The 25,819-nt window shown below is 39.9% G+C and overlaps 1 protein-coding gene across 3 annotated transcripts in view; it reads right to left on the bottom strand.

Annotated features, from left to right (window-relative positions):
• Window positions 1-9,468: 9,468 nt before the first annotated feature.
• FMO4 (flavin containing dimethylaniline monoxygenase 4) overlaps window positions 9,469-25,819 on the bottom strand; it is a 24,096-nt gene continuing 7,745 nt past the window's right edge. For 2 of the 3 annotated variants that reach the window (XM_017866891.1, XM_017866890.1), the window contains 7 exons: window positions 24,100-24,288; window positions 22,979-23,141; window positions 18,271-18,413; window positions 17,144-17,343; window positions 15,292-15,644; window positions 12,272-12,341; window positions 9,469-10,137 (listed from right to left, as the gene is read on the bottom strand). In XM_017866891.1, the coding sequence (XP_017722380.1) occupies window positions 9,711-10,137; window positions 12,272-12,341; window positions 15,292-15,644; window positions 17,144-17,343; window positions 18,271-18,413; window positions 22,979-23,141; window positions 24,100-24,288 (1,545 nt within the window). In that variant the 3' untranslated portion in view covers window positions 9,469-9,710. The remainder of the gene's footprint in view (window positions 10,138-12,271; window positions 12,342-15,291; window positions 15,645-17,143; window positions 17,344-18,270; window positions 18,414-22,978; window positions 23,142-24,099; window positions 24,289-25,819) is intronic. The other variant, XM_017866892.1, reaches the window with a different exon arrangement.

Here is a 25,819-nt window from a genome sequence, read left to right as displayed (position 1 = left end):
TTTGGTGACAGCATGGTGTGTGTGTGAGTCCTGCATTTGATATTTCCCTGGGTTGCTTTGAGCTTTGTCAGAAAGGTACTGAACCATCTAGGCATCTACTTTAGCAGGTCTTACAGAGCATGCCATTCCCCACTGTGGACAGAGGTTGTGGACTTGTTGGTGAAGCTGCTATGATAGGTGCCTTGTGGTGATGGTGGTTAGGGTGTTGGAGGTGGCAGGGAGTAGGTAGGGCTTACTGGTAGGTACAACTTCAGTCTGTAAAACTGTCCCTGTAAATTTTGTAAAATTAATCAGGAAGAAGCAAAATAAACCAAGCTTGCAGCACATTTAGCGTTAATCATTAGGTCAGCTTGATCTCTTACCTACTTCCTCATAATTGTCTATTGCCTCAGAATCACGTAGACCTGTCACAAGATGATAGTTCTCCTTAACTGCTCTATAGTTAACAACTTGAGCACTCTGAAATGTTAAGTTTTCCATTTGAGATGTTCTTTTGTGTCCTGCATGCTGATAAAATACTGACATTAGGCTGGGCATGGTGGCTCATACCTGTAATCCCACCATGGCCAGCCTAATGTTGGCAGTTGTCAGTAGTAGTCCATGGTGTGTGAGGGAGAGTGTGTGCGTGTAATATATATATATATATTACATATATGGCATTTTTTTTGAGGGCGTGAGGGACAGGGTCTTGCACTGTCACCTAGGCTACAGTACAGTGGTACAATCATGACTCACTGCAGCCTCAATCCCCTGGGCTCAAACAGTCCTCCCACCTCAGCCCCCCAAGTAGCTGGTACCACAGGCATCCACCAACATGCCTGGCCAATTTTTGTATTTTTTGTAGAGATGGAGTCTTGCCATGTTACCCAGGCTGGTCTTGAACTCTTGAGCTCAAACAATCCTCCTGCCTCAGCCTCCCAAAGTGCTGAGATGACTGGCATGAGCCATGGTGCCTGGCTTCTACATTTTCTTTATCCAGCACTTTGGGAGGCAGAAGTGGGAGGATCACTTGAGCCCAGGAGTTCGAGACCAGCCTGGACAACATAGTGAGATTCTGTTTCTACAAAAAGCTTAATATAAAATAAACAAAACAAGACAAACAAAAACTATTGATGTTAGCTTGTCTAAAGGACTCCAAGAAGAGCTGACTCACCAAAGAATGCAGTTTCTACATCCTGATGATTTCACCCTCCTTTCCTAACCAATCAATGACCCTAAGGGCCCTTTGCCCTCCACAATTCCCTTAAAATCCCTATCCCAGAACTCCTTGGGGAGATGGATTTGAGGCTCCCTCCTTTCTCCTCACTGAGTCACCTGTGATCATTAAACACTTTATTGCAAACCTTGCTGTCTTGGTGTACTAGTCTGTTACTGCACAGCAGTTATATGAACCTGTTGGTCCTGTAAAAACAGTGGCTTGGAATTTCTATCTTCACATATAGTAGTTAATTCTGTGTATCTGTGGCTAAAATGCACTTTTAGTGTATCCAAGCTACCTGCAGGGTGAATGCTCTAAGTTAGCTCCTTTTGCTAATTAGAACTTTGTCTTATTTATTTTCATTTTTAGTTTTTGAGACAGAATCTCACTCTGTTTCCCAAGCTGGAGTGCAATGGATATAAAATGTGGAATCATGCAATGATAGCTCACTGTCCCTGACCTTGAACTCCTGAACTCAAGGGATCCTCCTGCCTCAGCCTCCTGAGTACCTGGGACTACAGGCAGATGCCACCACACCTGGCTAATTTTCAAATTTTTTTGTAGAGTTAGTTTTGCTATGTTGACCAAACTGGTCTTGAACTCCTGGCCTCAAGCAATCTTCCCACTTTAACCTCCCAAAGCATTGGGATTACAGGTGCGAGCCAATGTTCATGGCTAAACTTTGTCTTATTCTAAATTACTTGTTTTAAAATCGTTTGATTGGGTTTGAATCAATTCTTATAACACAAAAAACTTTAAATGTTACATTTTTCAATAGGAGAAAAGGAAAAAAACACACTTGGGATTTAAATATTTCAAGTGCTCTATGATTTTTTTTGAATGACTATGAAATGGTTTTATATTATTTTCATGCCAACTTGCCGAATGTGAAGTGCTCATCATTAAAAAAATCTTAAGCATTAAGTATATAATTTCAAGTGTAAAATATGATAGAAAAAGTTTTGTTTCCAGAAGTTAGCTCGTTTTAATTAAAAACTGTGAATATTTATTTGGAAGTATATTATAAATTCTGTATTTAATATTCTTCCTAAAATTTTATATTTATATTTTGCTTAAATAATTTTATTTTAATATATAAAAAGATCAGTTTTTCCTGTGCTCACACAGATAACCACATCCCTTCTAGCTTATCCCAGTGTGAAATACAAGCACTGTCATTTTTCTTTTTTTATTTGTATAAATTTAAGGCATACAAGTGCAATTTTGTTGCATGCATATATTGTTAGTGGTGAAGTCTTGGACTTTCAGTGTAGACATCACTCAAATGAGGTACATTGTACATATTAAGTAATTTCTCATCACCCTCCCTCCCTTCTACACTCCTCACCCTTCTAAGTCTCCAGTGTCTTTCATTCCACATTTTATATCCATGTTGATATGGTTTGGTTGTGTACCCACCCAAATCTCATCTTGAATTGTAGTTCCCCAAATCCCCACATGTAGTGGAAGGGACTCAGTGGGAGGTAATTGAATCGTGGGAGCAGTTGCGCCCATGCTATTCTCGTAGCAGTGAGTAAGTTCTCACAAGATCTGATGGTTTTATAAAGAGCTTTCCCCTTTGCTCAGCTCTCATTCTTCTCTCTCCTGCCACCATGTGAAGAAGGATGTGTTTGTTGCCATGATTTTAAGTTTCCTGAGGCTTCCCCAGCCATGTGGAACTGTGAGTCAATTAAACCTCTTTCCTTTACAAATTACCCAGTCTCAGGCAGTTCTTTATGGCAGGGTGAGAATGTACTAATACACATATGCACACATTATTTAGTTCCACTTATAAGCGAGAATATGCAGTATTTGACTTTCTGTTTCTGAGTTGTTTCACTTAAGACAATGGCCTTCATTAGAACATGTGGAAAAAAAAGATAATGGCTTCCAGTTCCATTCATGTTGCTTCAAAAGACACGATTTTATTTTTTTATGACTGAGTAGTATTCCATGATATGTGTATCTACACACACACACACATATATAGACACACACGCACATATAGACACATACACACATACATACCCACATATACATATGTACCACATTTTCTTTATCCAGTTATCCATTTATGGACACTTAGGTTGGTGAATAGTGCTGCAACAAACATACAAGTGCAGAAATCATTGATATAATANAAATGGAGTTTTGCTCTTGTTGCCCAGGCTAGAGTGCAATGGCATGATCTCAGTTCATTGCAACCTCTGCCTCCTGGGTTTAAGTGATTCTCCTGCCTCAGCCTCCCAAGTAGCTGGGATTACAAGCATGAGCCACCACACCTGGCTAATTTTGTATTTTTAGTAGAGACAGGGCTTCTCTATGTTGGTCAGGTTGGTCTTGAACTCCCGACCTCAGGTGATCTGCCCACCTTGGCCTCCCAAAGTGCTGGGATTACAGGCATGAGCCACCACGCCCAGCCTCTACTGTTTTACATAGAGGTTGTACTACTAATTTACCCTTTTCTCCATGTTCTCACCGTCTGTTATTTTTTGACTTTTTAATAATAGCTGTTCTGGCTGGTATAAGATGATATCTCACTGTAGTTATAATTTGCCTTTCTCCAAGGATCAGTGATGTTGAGCATTTTTTCATATGCTCATTGGCTATTCATATGTCTTCTTTCATTATCATAATCTTCTTTTTTTGTGACATGGAATTTTGCAATGTTGCCTATTGGTCTTGAACGCCTGAGCTCAAGTGATCCCCCGACCTTGGCCTCCCAAAGTGTTGGGATTACAGACATAAGTCACTGTGCCTGGCCCATTACCATAATCTTCTACGTGTCATAATGTGAACAAGATTGGAAAGCACTGTTCTAACATCCCTGACTCAAGCCTACTTACTGATTCGTCTTTCAGAAACAATACCCTTCTGTGAAATATTCATGTGGGTCACATCCTCACTTTATGATGCAAGTTCCAATAAGGACATTTCAAGAGTCATTTCTTCAGAGAAATCTTATCTGAGCATCCTATCTAACTCCCACTACCCTTTGTCTCTTAAACTTACTTTTTCTTCTTAAGACTGATCACTATAAAACATTTTATTGTTCATTTTCTGCCTCTCACACTGGATTATAAATTCCATGAAGTCAAGAATTTTATCTCTTTCTATTTGCTTCTATTTCCTCATGGTCTAGAATAGTGCTTGGAACATATTAGGTGCTCAATAAGTTTTGTCGAGTGAACAAATTAACTGACCACTTAAAAGTTACAGTTTCTCATGCCTGTAATCCTAGCACTTTGGGAGACTGAGGCAGGTAGATGACTTGACCTCAGGAGTTTGAGACCAGCCTGGGAAATATGGTGAAACCTTGTTTCTACAAAAAATGAAAAAATTAGCTGGGCATGGTGGTGCATGCCTATAGTCCCAGCTTGAGCCCGAGAGATCAAGGCTGCAGTGAGTGGTGATCATGCCACTGCACTCTAGCCTGGGTGACAGAGTGAGACCCTGTCTTCAAAAAAGAAAAAAAAAAAAAAGTTTACTTTTCCTCAAACACATATCCAACAGTTCTGTTTGGCAGTACAGTCTACTCTGGATATCATTCCCATAAATGTATTTCATAAATGTGTTTGTGGTCAGTCTCTTATAATTGTCTGACAATGCAGAGCATACAATTCAAATCAATGGCAAAGAGAAGTTACATATTCTGCTGTATTAGTCCACTTTCACATTGTTGGTAAAGACATACCTGAGACTGTGCAATTTATAAAAGAAAGAGGTTTAATGGACTTATAGTCTCACATGGCAGGGGAGGCCTCACAATCATGGCTGAATGCAAGGAGAAGCAAGTCACATCTTACATGGATGGCAGGGGGCAAAGAGAAAGCTTGTGCAGGGAAACCCTTGTTTTTAAAACCATCAGATCTCGTGAAACTCATTCACCATCATGAGAACAGCACAGGAAAGCTCCACCTCCATAATTCAATCACCTCCCACCAGGTTCCTCCCACAAATGTGGGAATTTTGGGAGTTACAATTCAAGATGAGACTTGGGTGGGGACACAGCCAAACAATATCACCTGCAACTAAAAAGAATGTTGATGTTGATGAAGTAATACTGGAGAACTGTTAAGCCATTGGCAAGTCTAGATCTTGCCGAGTTAAATCATGTAAGAAATATAAGAACAACATGGAGAGAATTGGCAAGCATAATGACAAGACGGGAAATTCAAAAGAGAATGATGTAAATATAAAAGAATGAAAATTTGAGTTACTTGGCAAAAATCAATGAAAACTGTGAATACTTTTTCAAAAAGGGCAATCTTATAATCTTGCTTTGAAAGTCAAATGGGAAGTAAAGAATGTTGTATAAAGTGGAGAATGTTTTATCTTGCTGTAATATAAATTGTCAGACAATTAGGCAGTTGCCATTGGTACATAGTTCCAATTATAATGTAACTCAGTTAAATAAACAGTAAAGCAAACTTATTTTATAATTTCTGGTTTTATTTCTCAAGTTGAAGTTTTGACCAAACCTAATTTTTTTCCATACTATTTACTATGATGTTTTTATTCTCATTTAAAATGGGTTCACTTACAGTGGACTTTTCCTGGTATCATTTGTTCCTTGAGAACTGAGGTTAAAACAAACCCATTCTAAAGAAAGTTTCTGTTGTGGGCTTTCAGTATTCAGACAGGTGTCTGTTAAGAACTACTGATGGGAAAAAGAAGATTAGCATTATGGTGAGCTCCAAAGAAGTGAATAAGTTCCGGATGGCTTATTCAAACCTACTGAGAACTAAAATGGATGGGCTGAAGAAAAGGGACAAAAAGAACACAAGTAACATCAAAGCAGCACAGTGAAGGGCACTGAATTTCCTCTGCTTTCCCCAGCTTTCACCAGTGAATTGCAATTTTTCCTTTAATTTTTAGTTTTGGTCACATAGCTAGGTTTCCGGTTCCCCCACAGCAGATGTTTTCATATAAGATTAGGGTCATTTTGGAGAGAATAGTTGCAGTGTTTATAGGGTACTTGTGGTAAGAAGCTAGTTTATTTTACATCTGGCTAATTAGTCTGTGATGCATGGTTGTGTCCTACTGGATTATAGATTAAAAGTCTCTGTAGTCATCTCTGTGAAGACCAATATATCATTAAACATGTCCATTTATCATCATCAGCAGCAACAATAACAAAAACGATTGCTAACTGGAAAATACTGCCAGAGAATCCAGGGAGAGCAAAGGCCATGCCTCCAGATTACACAACAGGGAATGGGATTTGGCAGTAGTTTCAAGTCCTTTCTTTAATTCAGAGAATAGAAACTGTCCTCTGATTCTGCAGCTATTAATAGTTAACTTACCTTGGACCAAACACCCTGCATTTTCTCATTAATGTTCACAGTAAGGTAGGCACTATTATGAGAGGCTAAGTCACATGGCCAAGACTTCATAGCTAACAAGTTGAGTTCTCATTCTCAAGTTAGTGCTCTTAACCAGTGTACTTGGCTCCTGTGCAAGTATTAGACTGTATAGTTCTATTCTAATTGCCACATGGATTGTCTTTTACTTATAACATTAGCTGTTGGCGGACTGTTCTTGTTTGTTTGCAAGGCTGAGGAAATTTATGTTGGCATAAGACAAGAATGTAGGTAGAAGAGGGCAAACAAAGAGTGCCAGCCGGCAAGGCCACTGTCAATTCATCAAATAGTTTTTTTTTTTTTTTTTTTTTTGAGACGGAGTCTCGCTCTGTCACCCGGGCTGGAGTGCAGTGGCTGGATCTCAGCTCACTGCAAGCTCCGCCTCCCGGGTTTACACCATTCTCCTGCCTCAGCTTCCCGAGTAGCTGGGACTACAGGCGCCCGCCACCTCACCCGGCTAGCTTTTGTATTTTTTAGTAGAGACGGGGTTTCACCGTATTAGCCAGGATGGTCTCGATCTCCTGACCTCGTGATCCGCCCGTCTCGGCCTCCCAAAGTGCTGGGATTACAGGCTTGAGGCACTGCGCCCGGCCCATCAAATAGTTCTTTAGCAATGCTTCGTATCAGGCAGTGTTTCAGATGAACACGATATGATTCCTTTTAGGAACTCACCATTTGTTAGGTGACAGACAAAAAGAAAGGTGCAGCTGCTGCACAGGGGTGATTATTTCTGCATTGGGGATTTAGGGAAGGCTGCACAGAATGAGAGCACTGAGCTCTCTTGAAAGATAAATAGGATCTCACCAGTCAGGCACGGTATAGATTTGTGTGCCTGACAGGCAAGAACTGATGCCAAGGGAGGAGTTACGAGAGTCCATAGTTTTGTAGTGCTGGATGGGAGGGTTTGAAATAAAGGCATTCTGCTGACCCGGGAAAAGGGACTCAGATCATGAAGGGCCTTCTGTGTTAGGCTAAGGAATTTGGACTACTATGTCTTCTTTCTTTCTTTCTTTCTTTTTTTTTTGAGACAGAGTCTTGTTCTGTCATCCAGGCTGGAGTGCAGTGGTGTGATCTCAGCTCACTGCAACCTCTGTCTCCTGGATTTAAGTGATTCTCCTGCCTCAGCCTCCCGAGTAGCTGAGATTACAGTTGCACCCCACCACGCCCGGTTGATTTTTGTATTTTCAGTAGAGATGAGGTTTCACCAGTTGGCCAGGCTGGTCTTGAATTCCTGACTTCAAGTGATCTGCCCACCTCAGCTTCCCAAAGTGTTGGGATTACAGGTGTGAGCCACCGTGCTCAGCCAAGGACTATTATCTCTAATCAAGATAGAAAATGAATGATTTTATACGGGAGGGTGACAAGATTAAACTGGATCCCTTTTGTGTGCCTCACCATATATACTCTCCATCATCTTTGCTCTGCTCTGTGCCCTAGGAGCCTGATGTCTGTGGATAAAATCTGTTGGCAATCTTGCCTTCTGACTTTCGTTTGGGTTTGGCCATTGGGGAGCATTAGCAAGGGATTAGAGAGTGGAAAGAGAGTAAGATTAGATACTTTATTCCCCTGGATCTCTACTTTTGTAGTCATTGTGCACCTGTCATTCAGCTGAAGGTCATTGCTCTTGTTAGGTGGCCCTCCACATAGTTCTTGCTTTTTCTCTTTAGTAATTGCTTTCTTCTCTTGCCTCATTAGGTCTATGGATAGTAAAGGTACCCGATTGTTATAAGTCTGGGAGTGTTTCATTATCTCTATGATCATCCTATACTCTGCCCATATCTTTTAAAATAATCTCTGTATTAACATTTCCAGGTATGCATGGTGGCATATGTCTGTAATCCCAGCAACCTGGGAGGTGGAGGAGGGAGGGTTGTTTGAACCCAAGAGTTCAAGATCTCAGATCTGAAAAAATAGTGAGGCTGGACATGATAACTCATGCCTGTAAAGCAGCCTGGGCAACATAGCAAAATCCTGGCCCTATTTTTTCGAAAGAAGGAAAGAAAGAAAGAAAGAAAGAGAGAGAGAGAGAGAGAGAGAGAAAGAAAGAAAGAGAAAGAAAGAGAAAAAAATAGTAACACATTGTCTCTACAAAAACCTTTAAAAAAAATTAGCCAGGCATGGTCCCAGCTACTCAGAAGGCTGAGGTGGGAGGATAGCTTGAGCCCAGGAGTTCGAGGCTGCAGTGATCTATGATTGCATCACTGTGTTCCATTTTGGGTGATGGAGCGAGACTCTGTCTCTAAGAGAAAAAAATTTTCTCAACTTAATTTGAGTGCCATTTTGTTTCTACTGAGACCTTCATGGGAATCAGACGTTCCTGCATATTTATAAACCATTTATTTACTTTAGAGTAATAAACCATATTGTATTAGTCTGTTCTATTGCTGCTAATAAAGACATACCCAAGATTGGGTAATTTATAAAGGAAGGGAGTTTTTTTTTTTAGATAGATTTAAATTCTTTTTTTTTTTTTTAATTATACTTTAAGTTCTAGGGTACATGTGCATATAACATGTAGGTTTGTTACATATGTATACTTGTGCCATGTTGGTGTGCTGCACCCATCAACTCGTCAGCACCCATCAATTCATTTATATCAGGTCGGTGTGTGATGTTCCCAAGGAAGGGAGTTTTAACAGACTCACAGTTCCTCATGGCTGGGGAGGCCTCACAATCATGGTGGAAGGTGAAGAAGGAGCAAAGACACATCTTACATGGAGGCAGACACGAGAGAGCTTGTGCAGGGGAACTCTCATTTATAAAACCATCAGATATCATGAGACTTATTCACTACCATGAGAAGAGTATGGGGGAAGACCTGCCCCCATGATTCAATTACCTCCCTCCTACGGCATGTGGGAATTATTGGAGCTACAATTCAAGATGAGATTTGGGTGGGGACACAGCTAAATCATATTATAGATATTTAATTTAGAATAATCACTGAGGTAGCAGGGTAGAAAATGCATTGGAAAGAGTGGCAAGAAAGAGGGTACTGAAAACAAAGAAGACAATACAATAATTCAGATAAGAGATGACTGGGCCTAAATTTGGCTTATAGCAGTTATGATGGAGAGCAGAGGAGGAATGCACAAGATACTTGGAGATAGAATTAGCATGACTTGGTGCAACCCTGGTAACAATCAGGTTCATCCTCGCCAAAGACTTACTAGGTAAGGGGACATTCTGTCCTGTAGTTTATCTCTCACCAACTTCAAGAAAAGTGAAGATTTACAGATAAGTAGAAGAGAGGCAAGTAGGACAGGTGCCCCCCAGGCTTTTAAATAATGTGACATGGACGCAGGCTTGGAGGAATCAGGGACAATTCGAGTTTTTAAAGGTTTCAATGTTCTGTCCCACTGGGTCAGGATGGCATTTCTGGCTCCATCCCATTTTCCAGGGCCCACAAGGCGGTACTGGTAAGGAGTACATGGTCCAAAGAAAACCTCCCAAGCTAGTCTGGGATCCTTGAGGAACAGAAGTGGGATGCTGGGCTTTGTGCCTATGCAGGCAGCGATATCATCCATGTAGGCAATGTAGTCCAATTTGTCTTTGCTGGTGTCTTTAATCACACCCCTGAGAGGAAAAAAGATGGAGGACCTTTCATTAATCACTCCTGCCCTGCATTTCTCAAGTTATCAGACCCACCCCTCCTCCCATCATTTTGTTACATTTTTTGGGGGAAATCAAACCACGTTTGGGAATGTTTTTGTATGTTAGGAAGAAAGAAATTAAAGGAATTTATCTACAGAGGGTATCTGTGAAGCTAATTAATTTTACTAGAGATGATAAAAGGAGGCACTTGGAAGAGAAGCTTTAAATAATTTTTCAGTTCTTGGATTTGATGTGAGGACAATGTCTGATCAGTCCAAACAGAATAGCTGTTGAATGAATGAATATGACCAGAAAGCATCATATGTACCTAAATTTTTTACCGGTGTGAATTGTGAGTTGAGAGGGCCATACTTGGTATACAAGGACTGAACTTTCCACAGACATGAGCATATTATATATTAACATGAAGGCATTATTCATACCTATTTCTGTCAGTAAACTTACTTATTTACTTATTCTTGGCAGTAAACTTCCATGATGTTTTACTTTTCAGGAAGTTTACTTATTTCTGTCAGTAAACTTTTATGATGTCAATCATTCACTCATTCAGTGAATAAATAAATAAATGAACATTAAGTGTCTATCACCTTCCAGGCACCATTGTAGGTGCTGGAGATCCAACAGTGAACAAAACAAAGTCCTTGCTGTCAAAAAGCCTGCATTCTAATGGGGGAAATGAACAAATTATTAAAAAACCCCAACTAAGTAGATACGTAATATATCAGGTGGTAATAACGGGCATTCTGAGAAATAGAAAGGAGGGTAAGGGGAAAGGCAATGGTGAGACAGGGTGGGTTGCTGTCACATTTAGTGTTGTCAGAGAAGGCCTCTCTCTTATGAGGTGACATTTGAACAGAGTGAGCCTTTTGGGCGTCTGGTGGAACATTCCAGGCCGACAGAAGAGTGAGCGTAGGAACATTCCAGGCCGACAGAAGAGTGAGTGTAAAGGTTCTGAGGGGGTTATGCTTGGCATGTTTGAGGAACAGGTAGGAGGTTGGAACGTCTGAAGCAGCACGGATGAAATGGAGAGCAGTGGGCAGTGAGGGTATATCAATATTTGGGTGTGCTGTGGGCCTCAGAGGCTGCAGGGAGGCTCCTGGGAGTGAAAAGGAAGCAACCACAGGCTTTTGAGTAGAAGGGCAATGTGACATGGCTCACTCTTGATGCTGTGACAAGCCTAGATTGTAGAACAGAGTGGAAGGAGGGAGACCAGGTAAGAGGTGGCAGCAGGTGTCCTGATGAGAGATGTTGGTGGTCTGGTCTGGGGTGGTAGCAGTAGGGGTAGTGAGAAGTGTCTGAATTCTGGATTTATTTGGCAGGTAGGAGCTGACAATATTTGCTGATATGGGGTGTGAGAAAAAAAGAAGAGAAAAGGAGTATTCCAAGGTTTTTGACTGAACTTGGTTTGGACCAACTGGAATGAGTAGCTATGAACTGGGATGGGGAAAAGTTTCTGATCAGCCCATTTACAGCACAGATGGGGGTGGAGGGGTCAAGAGTTAATTTTTAGACATATTAAATTTGAGACACCTATTAAATATCTAAGTGGAGCTATCTAGAGGGAGTGGGATTAGGAGTCTGGAGTTCTGGAGAAAGATTTGAATTAGAGACACAGTTTGGGAGCCCTGAGTATATGATGGTATTTAAAGCCTCATGCCTGGATGAGGCCACCTGGGAGTGGGTGTAAATAGGAATGAGAAGACGCCTGAGGACTAAGTTTGGAGCTCACTAAATTTTAGGAGTGAGGAAGAGGCGATACCAGCAAATACAGAGAAAGAGCAGCCTGAGAGGTAGGAAGAAAGTGAAGACAGAATAGATTTCCTGGGCTAAGCGAAGACAGGATTGCCACCGGTAGGGGGCCAGGCTGTGTGTTCCACTGAAAAGACCTGGTGTCCCCAACTGACTTGTCTAAGGCCACATGTCTGATTGGTGGTAGAGTTAGGACTAAAAACGTATCCTTCTGATTCCTAAGGCGGAGTTATTTCCAACCTGCTGTACTGCTTCTCTAGGAATGGCTTTTATACTCTGAATACTTTTTTTTTTTTTGTAACAGAATACACTATAAGTTTTCCCTAGAGCAAGCTACATTTCATACCTTTTAATGAGCTGTTCCTTTTCAGTAGCCTCCATCATCAATTTCTGGGATGGAGGTATCTTACAGAGTCCTGTGGGAAAAATCACAAACAACACTGAAGTCACATGTGGCTTTTCCTTTATTGAGTTTCTCCTCCCACTCATTTCTAGCCTCCCACTGCTCTAACTTCAGAACACATGATAGTCAAAGCTCAGAATGGAATTGCAGCACAGAAAATAATTTTTTGGAGGTAAAATTCCCCTTCCAGCTCACTTAACCAGGGTACTCCACTGCCAGAATTGTGAAGAAAGATGCTTCTGTGACCCAACTGTCAGCCTGCACCACACTCACCAGACCCCTGCACCTGTGCCAGTTGGCCTGCACTGTCTCTCTTCATCTGCTTTCACTGTATAAATAATATAATTTATATTATATTGTATGTATACCCTCCACATTGTACGTGTGTGTGTGTGTGTGTGTGTGTGTGTGTGTGTGTGGTGTGTTTGTGTTAAAGCTATTAGTTGGTTCGATGTAAACACTTAAAATGACCCCATTTTAGGCTGGTCACAGTGGCTCATGCCTGTAATCCCAGCATTTTGGGAGACCAAGGTAGGAGGACTGCTTGAGTCCAAGAGTTCAAGACCAGCCTGGCAACATAGCAAGACACTCTTTCTACAAAAAAATAAAAATTTAGCCAGGTGTGGTGGCGTGTGGTTATAGTTCCAGCTACTCAGGAGGCTGAGGTGGGAGAATCCCTTGAGCCCAGGAGATGGAGGCTGCAGTGAGCCATGATCACGCCATTGCACTCCAGCCTGGGTAATGGAGCGAGGACCGGTCTCTAAAAAACAACTCACTTTATAACCCTGTCTTAGAACATTTTTATTTTTGTTACACAAGGAGCCTCAAGTGTGGAAGGGGCCTGGCAGTTTCTCAGTCAGTCTCACCCAGGCTCTGTCTGCTTTTGTTGTGAGGACCTGCTCATTCCCAATCTCCCGTCTAGGCAGTCTTAGCACTTGGACTGTGCTCTTCTTGTTTTTCTGAATTCTAAACCTTATTCTTCCTTAACAGCTTGCACCCTGATAATTCTCTGCAGTTGTCCAACTTCCCTAGAGACTAAAATCCCAGTTTGTCTTCTGGGTTCCTAGAACATCCATACTCCCTCTTATAATGTAAACTCTGTCCCCACCCCCTGCCCCTTCACTGTCCCTATCCACCTCAGGCCACTTGTGACCCTTGTTAGTCTACCCTGTTCGCCATCCCATTCTGGCCAGTCCTGCCTTTGTCAGGTGCCAAGTGCTGGGCCAGGGTGTGGGTTTACTTTCCACATGAGATAGGTCCAACTAAGCTCTGTGGACTGCCTTCCACTAGGGTCGCCTTATCCTCTAAAACACTAGTAAGATTTAATTGGTTGTTCCTAGATTGCTTTTTGGAAGTTCTCAGGAGAAGCATGCCATTACTCCTATGGTGTGAGCTAAACGAGTTTTCTTTTGTTAGCTTTATCATTCTAATAACCATTTGGGAGCTCACCATAAAATACTTTTAAAAACCAGGTAGTTAATGAAGTCTTCTGTGGTTTTAATGTAATTAGATAATGCTGTGAAAACACTTTAATTGGCCTTAAAAAACAGAAATTTGTGGTAATTTACTGGAGGGTTGTAGAATTTTTTTCTATAATGTAAATAAAATGAGATTTTCTAACTGCCTTCTTTCCCCTCCCCCCATTCAAATAACATTTCCTTTTTTTGCCAACTTAGGAGAATGTACGGTTTTAAGTGTGACTGATATCTATTATATTTCTAGAATATAATATTTGATATAAGTCAACACTACTTAATACCATGACATATTAGCATACCATATTGTGTGCTATTTATAAATTATTGGTGATTGTTTTTATTCATTAAGAACAGAATTCTTCTACAGCATAGCTGATTGGCCCAATTGCTATGGCTGTTTATATTTGAAAATAAGAAAACTGCAGTTCTTTAAAACTAAAATGCTTGCTAATCTAAAATTTGCCCTACTTCAGAGAGGTATGATAGCAATAGCAGTGGTCAGAGAAACCCTGTCACTTAATAAGCATTAGTTATATGTCAAGTACAGTGCTAATTGCTTTGCAGACATTATCCATTTTACAAAATTCTTGTGATAGAGGATTTACTATCCCAATTTTACAGATGAAGGGGCTGAGATTTAGAAAGGTTCTTGCAAAGCTAAATAATTTCAAAGTTGGGATTTGACCTGGGTAGCTCTGACTCCAGCATCTATGCTCTTATCGCATAATTGACAGAAAGTAGTTTCCAGTGTCTAAAATATTTTTTTATAGGCCTCTAATTTCAACTTCATTCATAGTGTATACTATTCCAATATCTTTCTTTGGAAGCAATATAAAATTATACTTTTAGGCCGGGCGCGGTGGCTCAAGCCTGTAATCCCAGCACTTTTGGGAGGGCGGAGACGGGCGGATCACGAGGTCAGGAGTTTCGATGACCCATCCTGGCTACACGTGAAACCCCCGTCTCTACTAAAAAAACAAAAAACTAGCCGGGCGAGGTGGCTGGCGCCTGTAGTTCCCAGTACTTGGGAGGGCTGAGGCAGGAGAATGGTGTAAACCCGGGAGGCGGAGCTTTGGCAGTGAGCTGAGATCCGGCCACTGCACCCAGGCCGGGGCGGACAGAGCAAGATTCCGTCTCAAAAAAAAAAAAAAAAAAAAAATCATACTTTTAGTACTAAAGAAAGATTTAGGGAGTAAATAGATTAGACTAGGCTAGAATAGGATCATGAGCCTTCAATAATTTCGGCTAATCTGAGAAATTTGATTATATTCTGTGTCCAAATTTATCTCACTCACCCACAGAGCCAAAATATCTTTTCCCATTAAGTGACACAGCACACCCATCATATTACAAACATATACAATTAATTGTACATTAATTTAAAAAATATTTTGTTACTTTAGTTCACATCTGTTTGATTTTAACTAAATGGCAGGGCACCAATTGTAAGATCCAAAGAGAGGGCTTTCAGTAGAGTCACGGTACCTTTGAATACTCTTGTGGCCCATCGTGCTTGGAGCTCTGTGCCTGATAAGATGGATCCTTTAAGGCTGAGAAGGCCGATGATGGCTAATGTTGCTCTCTCCAGGTTTAAGGGAAAGACGTGCTTGTATAGAAATATCTTCTTTGTACAGAGGCTTTTAAGAGGTTCTTCAAAAAAAGGAAAAGAAAACGTATATCCTGTAGTGAAGATCACCACATCAATGTTTTCTTCCACTGTCCCATCTTCAAAGACAGCAGAGGTTTCTGTAAATTCCATCACGCTGGTTTTCATAGTGATTGCCCCACAGAGGATACAGTTTGGCAGCTCATCATTCACGATGAATTTTGCTGTTTTCCTTTGACACACAGGAGAAAATTATTCACTGTAGTTATTTTTATGAGAAACTTCAGCAAATGACTTATTTAGTCAATTCAGGGAAATTACCTGCCAAGTTAAGGAAGATAATTAACCAATGTCTAATTCAAAGTCATCTACTTGACTTAGTATGTTTAGAACATGGTTTGTGTTTCTGCTCTCAGTAGAAGGCATGTGGAAAATGACTAAACCTACTCTTTCTTGCTTGGGGTTTAAAACTCTCTATCTCTTAGAACTAATTTCTGGAGCAATGCTTTTCTCAGAGTGTCAGCGTACAGTGTACAACAATCCATTTGATGATCAATTTTGGGTCTCACATTACTTAGGTCTCCAAGGAATGACATTATTCAGAGAGGAAATTAGCAAGGAACTCTTTAAATAAAAATTTAATACAAAATTTAGCTGGGCATGGTGTCCTGCACCTGTAGTCCCAGGTATCTGGGAGGCTGAGGGAGGAGAATCACTTGAACCTGGGGAGGGCAGAGGTTGCAGTGAGCCAAGATCACACCACTGCACTCCAGCTTGGGCAATAGAGTGAGACTCCATTAAAAAAAAATTATACTGATAAATATTTTCAGTGTGACCATCGTTCTACCTAATCACATCAAACATAATATCTTTATAAAATGTACATATCAAATCATCCTTTGCCAGTAGTTTTCCTCATAAGTTGAAAGACATTTCAAGGGTAAAACACAGGCAAAAAAGAAACAAAGCAAAAAACAAAAGGTATCTTACCAAAGAAAATATTTGGGTCAAGTGTATAATAAAATCATATTTAATGACTTTACATGCTTTTCAAAGACTTTCTTTTACTTGCCACTGTGCAACTCTATCCAGATGTATATTAAAATATATCATTTTGGCTGAGTGGGGTGGCTCATTCCTAGAATTCCAGCACTTTGGGAGACTGAAGCAGGTAGATCACTTGAGACCAGGAGTTCAAAACCAGCCTGGCCAACAAGGCGAAACCCCATTTCTACTAAAAATACAAAAATTAGCTGGGCGAGGTGGCCTGTGCCTGTAGTCCTAGCTATTTGGGAAGCTAAGGCAGAAGAATAGCTTGAGCCCAGGAGGCAGAGATTGCAGTGAATAGAAATCGGACCATTGAACTCCAGCCTGGGTGACGGGAGTAAAACCCTGTCTCAACAGCAACAATAACAACAACAACAACAACACAAAAAACCCCCAACAACAATAACAATGACAAAAATATGTGATACTTGTAACAGCGGGAAATGAAAGTTTTCATCTTTTATTTTCTTCCAGCCTCATGAATCACTACTTCTGCTACCAGAGAGAGAATACACATATTTTAAGAACTGCTACGGTACCTGTTGGATAATGTCTTAGGGAAATAGATTTAGAGTAGAATAAACAAAGGCAATATTACAATTATTGAACATTTTGCATTCTGAATAAAATATAATGAGAAATATTGATTTCATAATTTTTCTACTAAATAAAAAATGTAAGTACCCTTTGGTAATACTTAATCCATAATCCTCATGATTAAATCTCTTATTCAACTTCCTCTCTTGAATCCAGTTCAGAAAACGTGAAGGCAGAACTTGTGCAATAAAACTATAGTATCTTCTTATAGCCATCATATTAAAAGGATAGCCCCAATCTGCAGAGCGCCCGAGAACCCAGGTACCAGTTCTAGTACTGAGAAGTACCTAAAAAGTCAGGCAAGAAGGATAAATAAATGTTCATCATTTTGTAGTCTTTTGCATCACTGTGTTTCAGATGATCTTATTCCAGTTTGGTCTTATAACAATAGAGGATTGGTGAATTTGTACATAGGTCTGCATACAATTATCTGTTCCTATTGCTGTCATTGTTCTCAAAATCACTTCACTAGATCTGTATATCTCTTAAATATTTTGCCATGTATATAGAATTATAAATGTAGAAGTATAATATTTGTAGACACAGGTAATTGTTCTGGCAATTTTTTACATGTAAGCAACATAGAATTTAAAGTGGAGGTTTGGAAAAGCAACTTTAACTTATTTTTAAATAAAAATCTATTCTTTCCAGATCGAATCATTGTCCTTTAATTTATGCTAAAGTGCAATAGATTTCTAATTTGTGAATCTCGTCTTAGACTTTCTAAAATCATTATGTATTTTTGTTGTGCAAGAGTTGCTTTTATCTCGAAACAAGGTACAAATATGACTTTTAGTAGAGAACTTAGAAACATTCAAGAAAATGACCTTTCTATTCTTACATAGGTATTTTGCCAGAATGACAAAGGGACAGTGTAAAAAAAAAAAGATAATTGACCTGGGTGAAGTAATTTGCCTATATGGTCTTGTTTCTGAAGAAGCACTTCTGAAAAATGCTTAGAGGTCTGGCATCCACACAATTCTCCTAGACCCTTCTTGGAGATGGTTCAGTTCTGTAAAGCATGGCTTTTTAAATAGTTCAGAAAGGGCCATGGGTGGCTTTAAAGATTTTCAGTGTTTTTTTCTTTTTTTTCCACTTACTCTTATGTCTGCATAATTTAGCAACTGGCCAATGTACTTCATAGTTTTGAATACCTCTTTCTAGCCACCATCACTAATGATGGGATTAGGGACATTAATTCAGAGATGATATACCTGAGCTGCTGTTCGACTGAGTTCCACAGCAATGTCTCCTCCAGTGTTCCCAAGACCGATCACCAAGATGCGCTTGCCCTGAAAGCCTTCTGGGATCTTGTACTCTTGACTATGCAGGATCTGACCTTTAAACTTATGAATTCCTGAGAGGAGTGAAGGATCAGAAAGTCTGAAATATCTAAAGCTATAATTTCTCACTATGCAGGGATATGGTCTGTGGAAAAAGCTAAGTCCCACAACTATGGCAGCCCTTTGCTTATGCTGCTAGTGGCAGGAAGTAGAAAAAGCATATAACCTCCCTCTCCCCTGGGACGCTGTGAGCCTAGATGTGGATTTAGTACAAACTGCCTTGTTATAAACATAGGAGATCTTGAATTCCATATGAGTGTGCCCTTTTAAAGCAGTTGCTTCAGGAAATCAAACTCACAGATAATAAGAAACATATACTATGCTGAACATCCTGGGCAAAAAGTAGATTGTTTCTAGTTCATCTACAATAAGTATTATATCCAACTGTGGCTTCTCCCAGGACCACTACACTTGTATCTAAATACCTACCTGACGTCTTCTTTTGGATACTGAATAAAGATCTTGAACAAACAAACAAAAACAGTAAGTTGTTGATGAATGTTACTTTGCCCAATAGATACATTCTATCAGAATGTGACTTGTGTATATAATATGTTTACATAATAAATTTTGATTCAATTAAAATTCTCCACAGGGGAGATTCCGTGGTAAGCTCTTTTGTAAATGAAGTAATTACTCTTGTGATTTAAGTTCATGTTACTTATATTTTATGCTGATTTTACTTTATGCTTTATCATTGATGTGTTATTGTGCAGTATGCTTATTTGTGTTTTTTTTTTTTTTTTTTTGAGACGGAGTCTCGCTCTGTCACCCAGGCTGGAGTGCAGTGGCCGGATCTCAGCTCACTGCAAGCTCCGCCTCCCGGGTTCACGCCATTCTCCTGCCTCAGCCTCCCGAGTAGCTGGGACTACAGGCGCCTGCCACCTCGCCCGGCTAGTTTTTTGTATTTTTTAGTAGAGACGGGATTTCACCGTGTTAGCCCGGATGGTCTCGAACTCCTGACCTCGTGATCCGCCCGTCTCGGCCTCCCAAAGTGCTGGGATTACAGGCTTGAGCCACCGCGCCTGGCCGCTTATTTGTGTTTTATTCTCATGTTATTTATACTTGTTTCTGATTGATCTTTCATGAAGCTCCTAATACTCTGTCCATAGAAGCACAGCTATAATCATAGTTACATATGTAAGGAAGACTACAAATATTTCTTCTTTTGATTCATTTTTGGTGATTATCTCTTTGGCTGATTTAAAAGATCTGCCTGCCTCGGCCTCCCAAAGTGCTGGGATTACAGGCATGAGCCACCACACCTGGTCTGTATTAACAAATTTAAACCTCACAGCAATCCCATAGTATTATTCAATTTTGTCAAAGCTGAGATTGAGACAAAAAAAAAAATCCCTGAGCAAATGGCTTAACGCCCTGTTTGTTTTTGTTTTGCACTGCTGAGATTGCAGTGCAAAAAAAAAAAAACCCAAAACCAAAAACCAACCAGCCAACCAACCGCACAAAACAGGGAGGTTGAGCAACTTGCCCAAGACCATACAGTAAATAGCAAAGCCTGTATGGGAACTCAAGATGGCTGACTCTGGAGCTCAGCTGTCAGGCATGATGCTATACTGCCTCCCAGAAGAGAAGGCATTATGATCGCTCCAGTAGGACGTCCAGCCTGGACTGAGCCAGTGAAGGCATTTGAAGGAGATTTTCTTAAAGTGAGAATTTGTTAAAGAATGATTAGAAATTGGAAAAGGGGAGCATGAAGAATTTTCCAAGAAGTGGGAACAGAATATGCATCAAATGCATTGGAGAGTGGGACATTCAGCCACTTATGAGGTTTTGCTGGAGGGAATTTACTAGAGGGCTCAACTTTGCTCATGGATTTTATATCTTTCATATTGCCTAACACAACGACTTGCAAATGACAGATTCTCTGTAATTACATACTGAAGAAGAAAAAATAGAGAATGTGTAGGTAGTTCTGAGTCAATGATTATGTCAATGCAGTGCCAAAAAATGAAAAAGAAATATATTTGATAAATTAAAACTACTACTTCAGGAAAACAGCAAAAGTCAGTTTATATTGGAAATAAAAGAAACTTTATCTGAGGAATGCAAGTCCCCTTTAAGTTATCAGGCCAGAGAGCCATTGAAATTTGACAGCAATCACATGTCACTCCCCATCTTGAGTTAAGTAATCATCTCTTGAAGACACTTGCTATTTGGGCTCTAGACTTACTGACATTAAGTAGCCATAAATTAACCTGACAATGCTATATGCTGGATGTCATAACTCATAGCCTATAGTTCAAAAATGTACAGCCAATGACTAATCAATGCTATTTCTGTAAATTGATGAGAATTCCTGTCAAACAACTTTGTATTTGCGCACTCCTAGTTCCCTGTTCCCTTTAGAAACCTGCTTGTAACAAAGGCTGAACAGAGCACTTCCCAAGGCAACTTGGAAATGTTTCCCAAGCAGCGATCCTCAAGGAAACTCTTTAAAATTTTATTTTGACTCAAGTAAACTCTTCAAAATCACATGTGCCTCAGCTTCTTCCATTAGGTTGACAATATAGATTTTTAAAAAGGGTATGTATGTGTTGCAATGTCAACTTTCAAATAGTTGTGGTGACATGTTATAGACAAAGCTTGCGATTTCTATGGATTTTTTTCAATAGCGTAGAAATAGTCCTGATACTTTCAATGCAGAGAAGAGTTAATGTCCCCAAGGAAAACATTCATTTCAACAGGGGTCCTAAAGCTATTTGTGAAAGAGACTGTGGTGGTTAGTTAAAAGCAGAAATGGAATCTTAAAAAGTTATAGTCCTGTAATCTCAGTATTTGGAAGGCCAAAAGCAGGTGGATCCCTTGAGTCTAGGAGTTTGAAACCAGCCTGGGCAACATGGCAAGACCCCGTCTCTGCAAAAAATACAAAAATGAGCCGGGTGTGGTGGCATACGCCTGTAGTTCCAACTCTTCTGGAAGCTGAGGCAGGAAGATTGCTTCAGCCCAGGAGGTTGAGGCTGCGTGAGCCGAGATGAGACCCTATCTCAAAAAAAAAAAAAAAAAAGATAGTCTGTGTGGAACTGAATTTAGCGTGGAATACAGGGTAAACAATCCCAAAACTGAAAAGAATAAATTCCGAAAGTGTCCATGTCAATAGTTAGGCACTTATAGCACATTTTCCCATAGAAAATGTGTTAGGCAATATGAAAGATATAAAACACCAAAGAGGTGTTTTTATATTCCTTTAGTACTGCACAGTTGTGTGGTTAGTCCCCAGATCAGTAGCAAGCCTGAAGCCAACCACCATTTATAGTAGTGTTTCCTTGCAAAATAATATATTGAATTTTCACTTGATTCCTTTTTGAATAGGATATTTTTTCAATTTGTGATTACATTTATAAGATGTATTTTCATTCATTTTGCCAAGGTTTGCCTATTTTATTCTTCACAGTTTTCCTTCCTTAAAAGTTCTTTTAATTCCTTGAAGAAATTTCAAAAACTCACTTATTCAATTGCCGTTAGGGCCACTAATATGTAACAAAGAGTAGCTTTATCACATTTTAGTAATCCTCAATTGATTAATTTTATTTCCCTCAGCTGAATTTGAATAGCTTTTGACTTTTCAAATAATTAGTTTTGACCTCAAATGATGGCAATTTGACAGTCATGAGTCTATTAAAAAGAAGATGCTGTCACAGTGAAAAGCATTTCCAAATGGAAGGTTCTAAAACTCCTTTTTGTGGATAGCCCTGGTTTAAGAGTTGTATGATTATTTATTTATTTGTTCATTTACTTTTGGGACAGAGTCTCACTCTGGCCCAGCCTGAAGTGCAGTGGCATGATCTTTGCTCACTGCAACCGCCACCCCCCCCCAGGTTCACGTAATTCTCATGCCTCAGCCTCCTGAGTAGCTGGGATTACTGGTGTGAGCCACCATGCCCAGATAATTTTTGTATTTTTAGTAAAGTCAGGGTTTCAGCATGATGCCCAGGCTGGTCTCCAACTCCTGGCCTCAAGTGATCTCCCTGCCTCGGCCTCCCAAAGTGCTGGGATTACAGGCATGAACCACTATGCTCGGACGAAGAATTGTACGATTATTGTGTTGACTGTTTTGAAGGGTGAATATATTGCTTTTTTTTTTCCTTTTTAAATTTTTATTTGTCCAAGAGCCTCCAACTCTACAGAAAGTTGAATATATTGCTTTACATGTTTAATTTCTGGTTTGTTTCTTTAAAAAAAATATATGCTCTCATTTCCTGTAAGTTCTATTACAGGCCAGTCCTGATTCAAATTACCTGTAATTTAATCCCTAAAATCAAAGCTCCTTCTTTTTCATGACAGACCTGGTTGTTTTGAGCCTTATGTGATCACTGAATTTGAATTAGACACACATTAGAAAGCTCAAACAATACTAATAACATTTATATTAATAAATAAGACCTGACACCACCTACATAGTGCCTTATACACCTTTTAAAGTAATTTTGCACATATCACTTTTCAGAGTGAATATAAAGCTATCTGTAATCATGGGGAGGTATTTCCAACTGCAAATCAATAAGTTTACTTCTAGAAGAACCCAGAAGCATAGGCATGGTCTCAGGTAGAAATGACTCACCAGGAAAGGCTTCCAAAGGTAAATGGGGATTCAGGAAATGTCCAGTGCACACCATAACAGCATCAAAGACAGCTCTATTTTGCTTGCCCTCTGTCTCTGTGACCACATCCCACTGACCAGTTTCGGAGAAATCTGGACGCTTTGTTATGCTGCACACAGTAGTCTAAAAGTGAAAGACAAACACTCACTTCTCACCAACACCCTTGGACCTCATGCAATGACTGGTGTGGTAACCATGTCTGTTACTTTCAGTAGGCCAAGTCCCATGACAGGAGGTCTATTAATATTGATTTATCATCTTCTTGAGAAGTTAAGTAACTTATGCAAACTCACAAAGGTGGCAATATAGACTTTGACTTGAGACATTTGAATCTTTCAGAGGAAGGAAGAAACAGTCATGTTTTATTCCTGGTGAGAAAGAGATGAGTTACAATGCCCAGTGCTTTGGGAAATTTAGGAAAATTAGTTTTGTCTAATTATAATTTCTGTGGTTCAGATGTCTAGATTTTTTTTTTTTTTCCCAATGGGCTTCATGAACAAAATTCTTTTTTTCTCTCTTAAAAAAAGTCAAAATTTCATCCTGAATGAGAGTTTGGCATTTAGAGGATGAATCAGCAAATTCAGTATTTTATTTTATTTTATTTCATTTTTGAGATGGAGTCTCACTCTGTGGCCCCGGCTAGAGTGCAGTGGCATGATCTTGGCTCACTGCAACCTCTGCCTCCCAGGTTCAAGCAATTCTCATGCTTCAGCCTCCTGAGAAGCTGGGATCACAGGTGCACACCACCACACCCAGCTAATTTTTGTACTTTTAGCAGAGACGGAGTTTCACCATGTTGGCCAGACTTGTCTCGAACTCCTGACACAGGCGATCTGCCCGCCTTGGCCTCCCAAAGTGTTACGATTACAGGTGTGAGCCACTGCACCTGTCCCCAGTTCAGTATTTTAATGATTTATTTGAGTAAAACTTGAGTAGCAGCAGAAGAGAGGAGTCCTTATTTTCTTCCTATTTATTTAGAGATAAAATCAATAAAAAGTTTACTTTAAACATCCAATTTTCATTAGATTGCTGAATAGGCCAGCCCCCTTCTATTCATCTTCCATAACCCAAAGTATCTTACCTTAAACTGAATGTATTTCAGGAGGTCAAAGTGCTCAGCAAATTCTTGGAGATAGTCCCAAAATTTTTCATGGCTCATGAAATTAGGATAATCTTCGTGGAAAGGGAAGTCACTGTAACATGACATTTCCTTAGAGACATTTGTCACTAATGACTTATAGACCCTGGTCATCCCATCTTTGGAAGATTCCTGTGGTGAAGGCATAGTTAGCTTGTTGGGATAATGGAGACAGGAGGAAGAGAACAGAGATCATGGTGGCTCATGCTAGCCTCACTGAGAGGGCGGTCATAGCAATTAATGTCCCATTTGTAATTTTATTTATTTTTATTGATTGATTGATTGAGATGAAGTCTCACTCTATCGCCCAGGCTGGAGTGCAGTGGTGCGATTTTGACTCACTGCAACCTCCGCCTCCTGGGTTCAAGCAATTCTCATGCCTCAGCCTCCCAAATAGTTGGGATTACATGTGTGCACCACCATGACTATCTAATTTTTGTATTTTTAGTAGAGACAAGATTTCACCATGTTGGCCAGGCTGGTGTCTAACTCCTGGCCTCAAGTGATCCACCCGCCTTGGCCTCCTAAAATGCCTGGATTACAGGCATGAGTCACTGTACTGAGCCACTATTTGTAATTGTAAAGAGTTCCAGGAAACCCAGCATTAGGTCTCCATACTATAATTATCAGAAATCATTGGTGGGATTGTATAATTAAATTCAATATATTTTTCAAACCACAAAGAAGCTAACCAAATTAAATAGGGCTCTCCAAGACTAACATTGTCCTTAAACAATTCCATGAATGCAGGGCTCATTACCTGTCTTGTTTATCTTTTCCTTCTTCCACTGGCATGGCTACTCTCTACACTCGTGCCCTGGACATCTTCCTTTTTGGCTTTCCTCAGGGAATACCTTACTAATTTCTCTCATTATTGTCTCCGTATATTCCCAATCTACCTCCCTCTATTGGCTCCTTCTCATCAGCACAAAATACTCTAATTTTAAAAACAAACAAAACATCCTCTCAACCTATGTCCCCTTCAGCCCTGTCTCTCTCCATCCTATCTCAATCTTCATAGAAGAACCATTTACTGTAGCCTCTGTTTTCTCATGAAATCCTCAACTTGTCTTGATTCAATCTCCATCACTCAAAAACAAAACAACAGAACAAATAGGTCTATATTAAAGACACCAATGAACTTCTTGTGGCTGAAGCTAATCTCTGTTTCTCCCTTAAGCCTCTTTCTTAGCTGTCACTTTCTCTAAGAAGTCATCCATGACCCAACAGAGCTGCATAAGGTAGCTGATGTGGCCCTGCTGCATCCTGTACTTCTACCACGAACCTGAAGACACTGTGTTGTAATTCCCTATTTACTGTTTCTGTTTCTCACCAGACTGCAAGGAGGACAGAGTCCCTGTCTATCTTATTCATCATTGTGTCCTCGCAGAAGGACATGGTAAGTACTTGTTGAATGAGTGAAAATTAATATTATGATAACATTTTTGAAAAAAAAATAGTACAGCTGGCTCTCTGTATCTGTAGGTTCTAGATCCACGGATTCAATCAACCAAGGATGGAAAATATTTGGGAAAAATAAAGGATGCTTCCATATGTATTGAACATGTACATATTTCTTTCCTTGTGAGTATTCCATGAACATTACAGTGTCACAGCTATTTATATAACATTTATATTGTATTTTTTTTTTTTTTTTTTTTTT

Source organism: Rhinopithecus bieti, unplaced genomic scaffold (assembly GCF_001698545.2).
Source record: "Rhinopithecus bieti isolate Rb0 unplaced genomic scaffold, ASM169854v2 scaffold_1853, whole genome shotgun sequence".
Lineage (NCBI taxonomy): Eukaryota > Metazoa > Chordata > Mammalia > Primates > Cercopithecidae > Rhinopithecus > Rhinopithecus bieti.
Note: the sequence above shows the minus strand (reverse complement) of the source record. Positions and strands in the feature narration are given on the sequence as shown.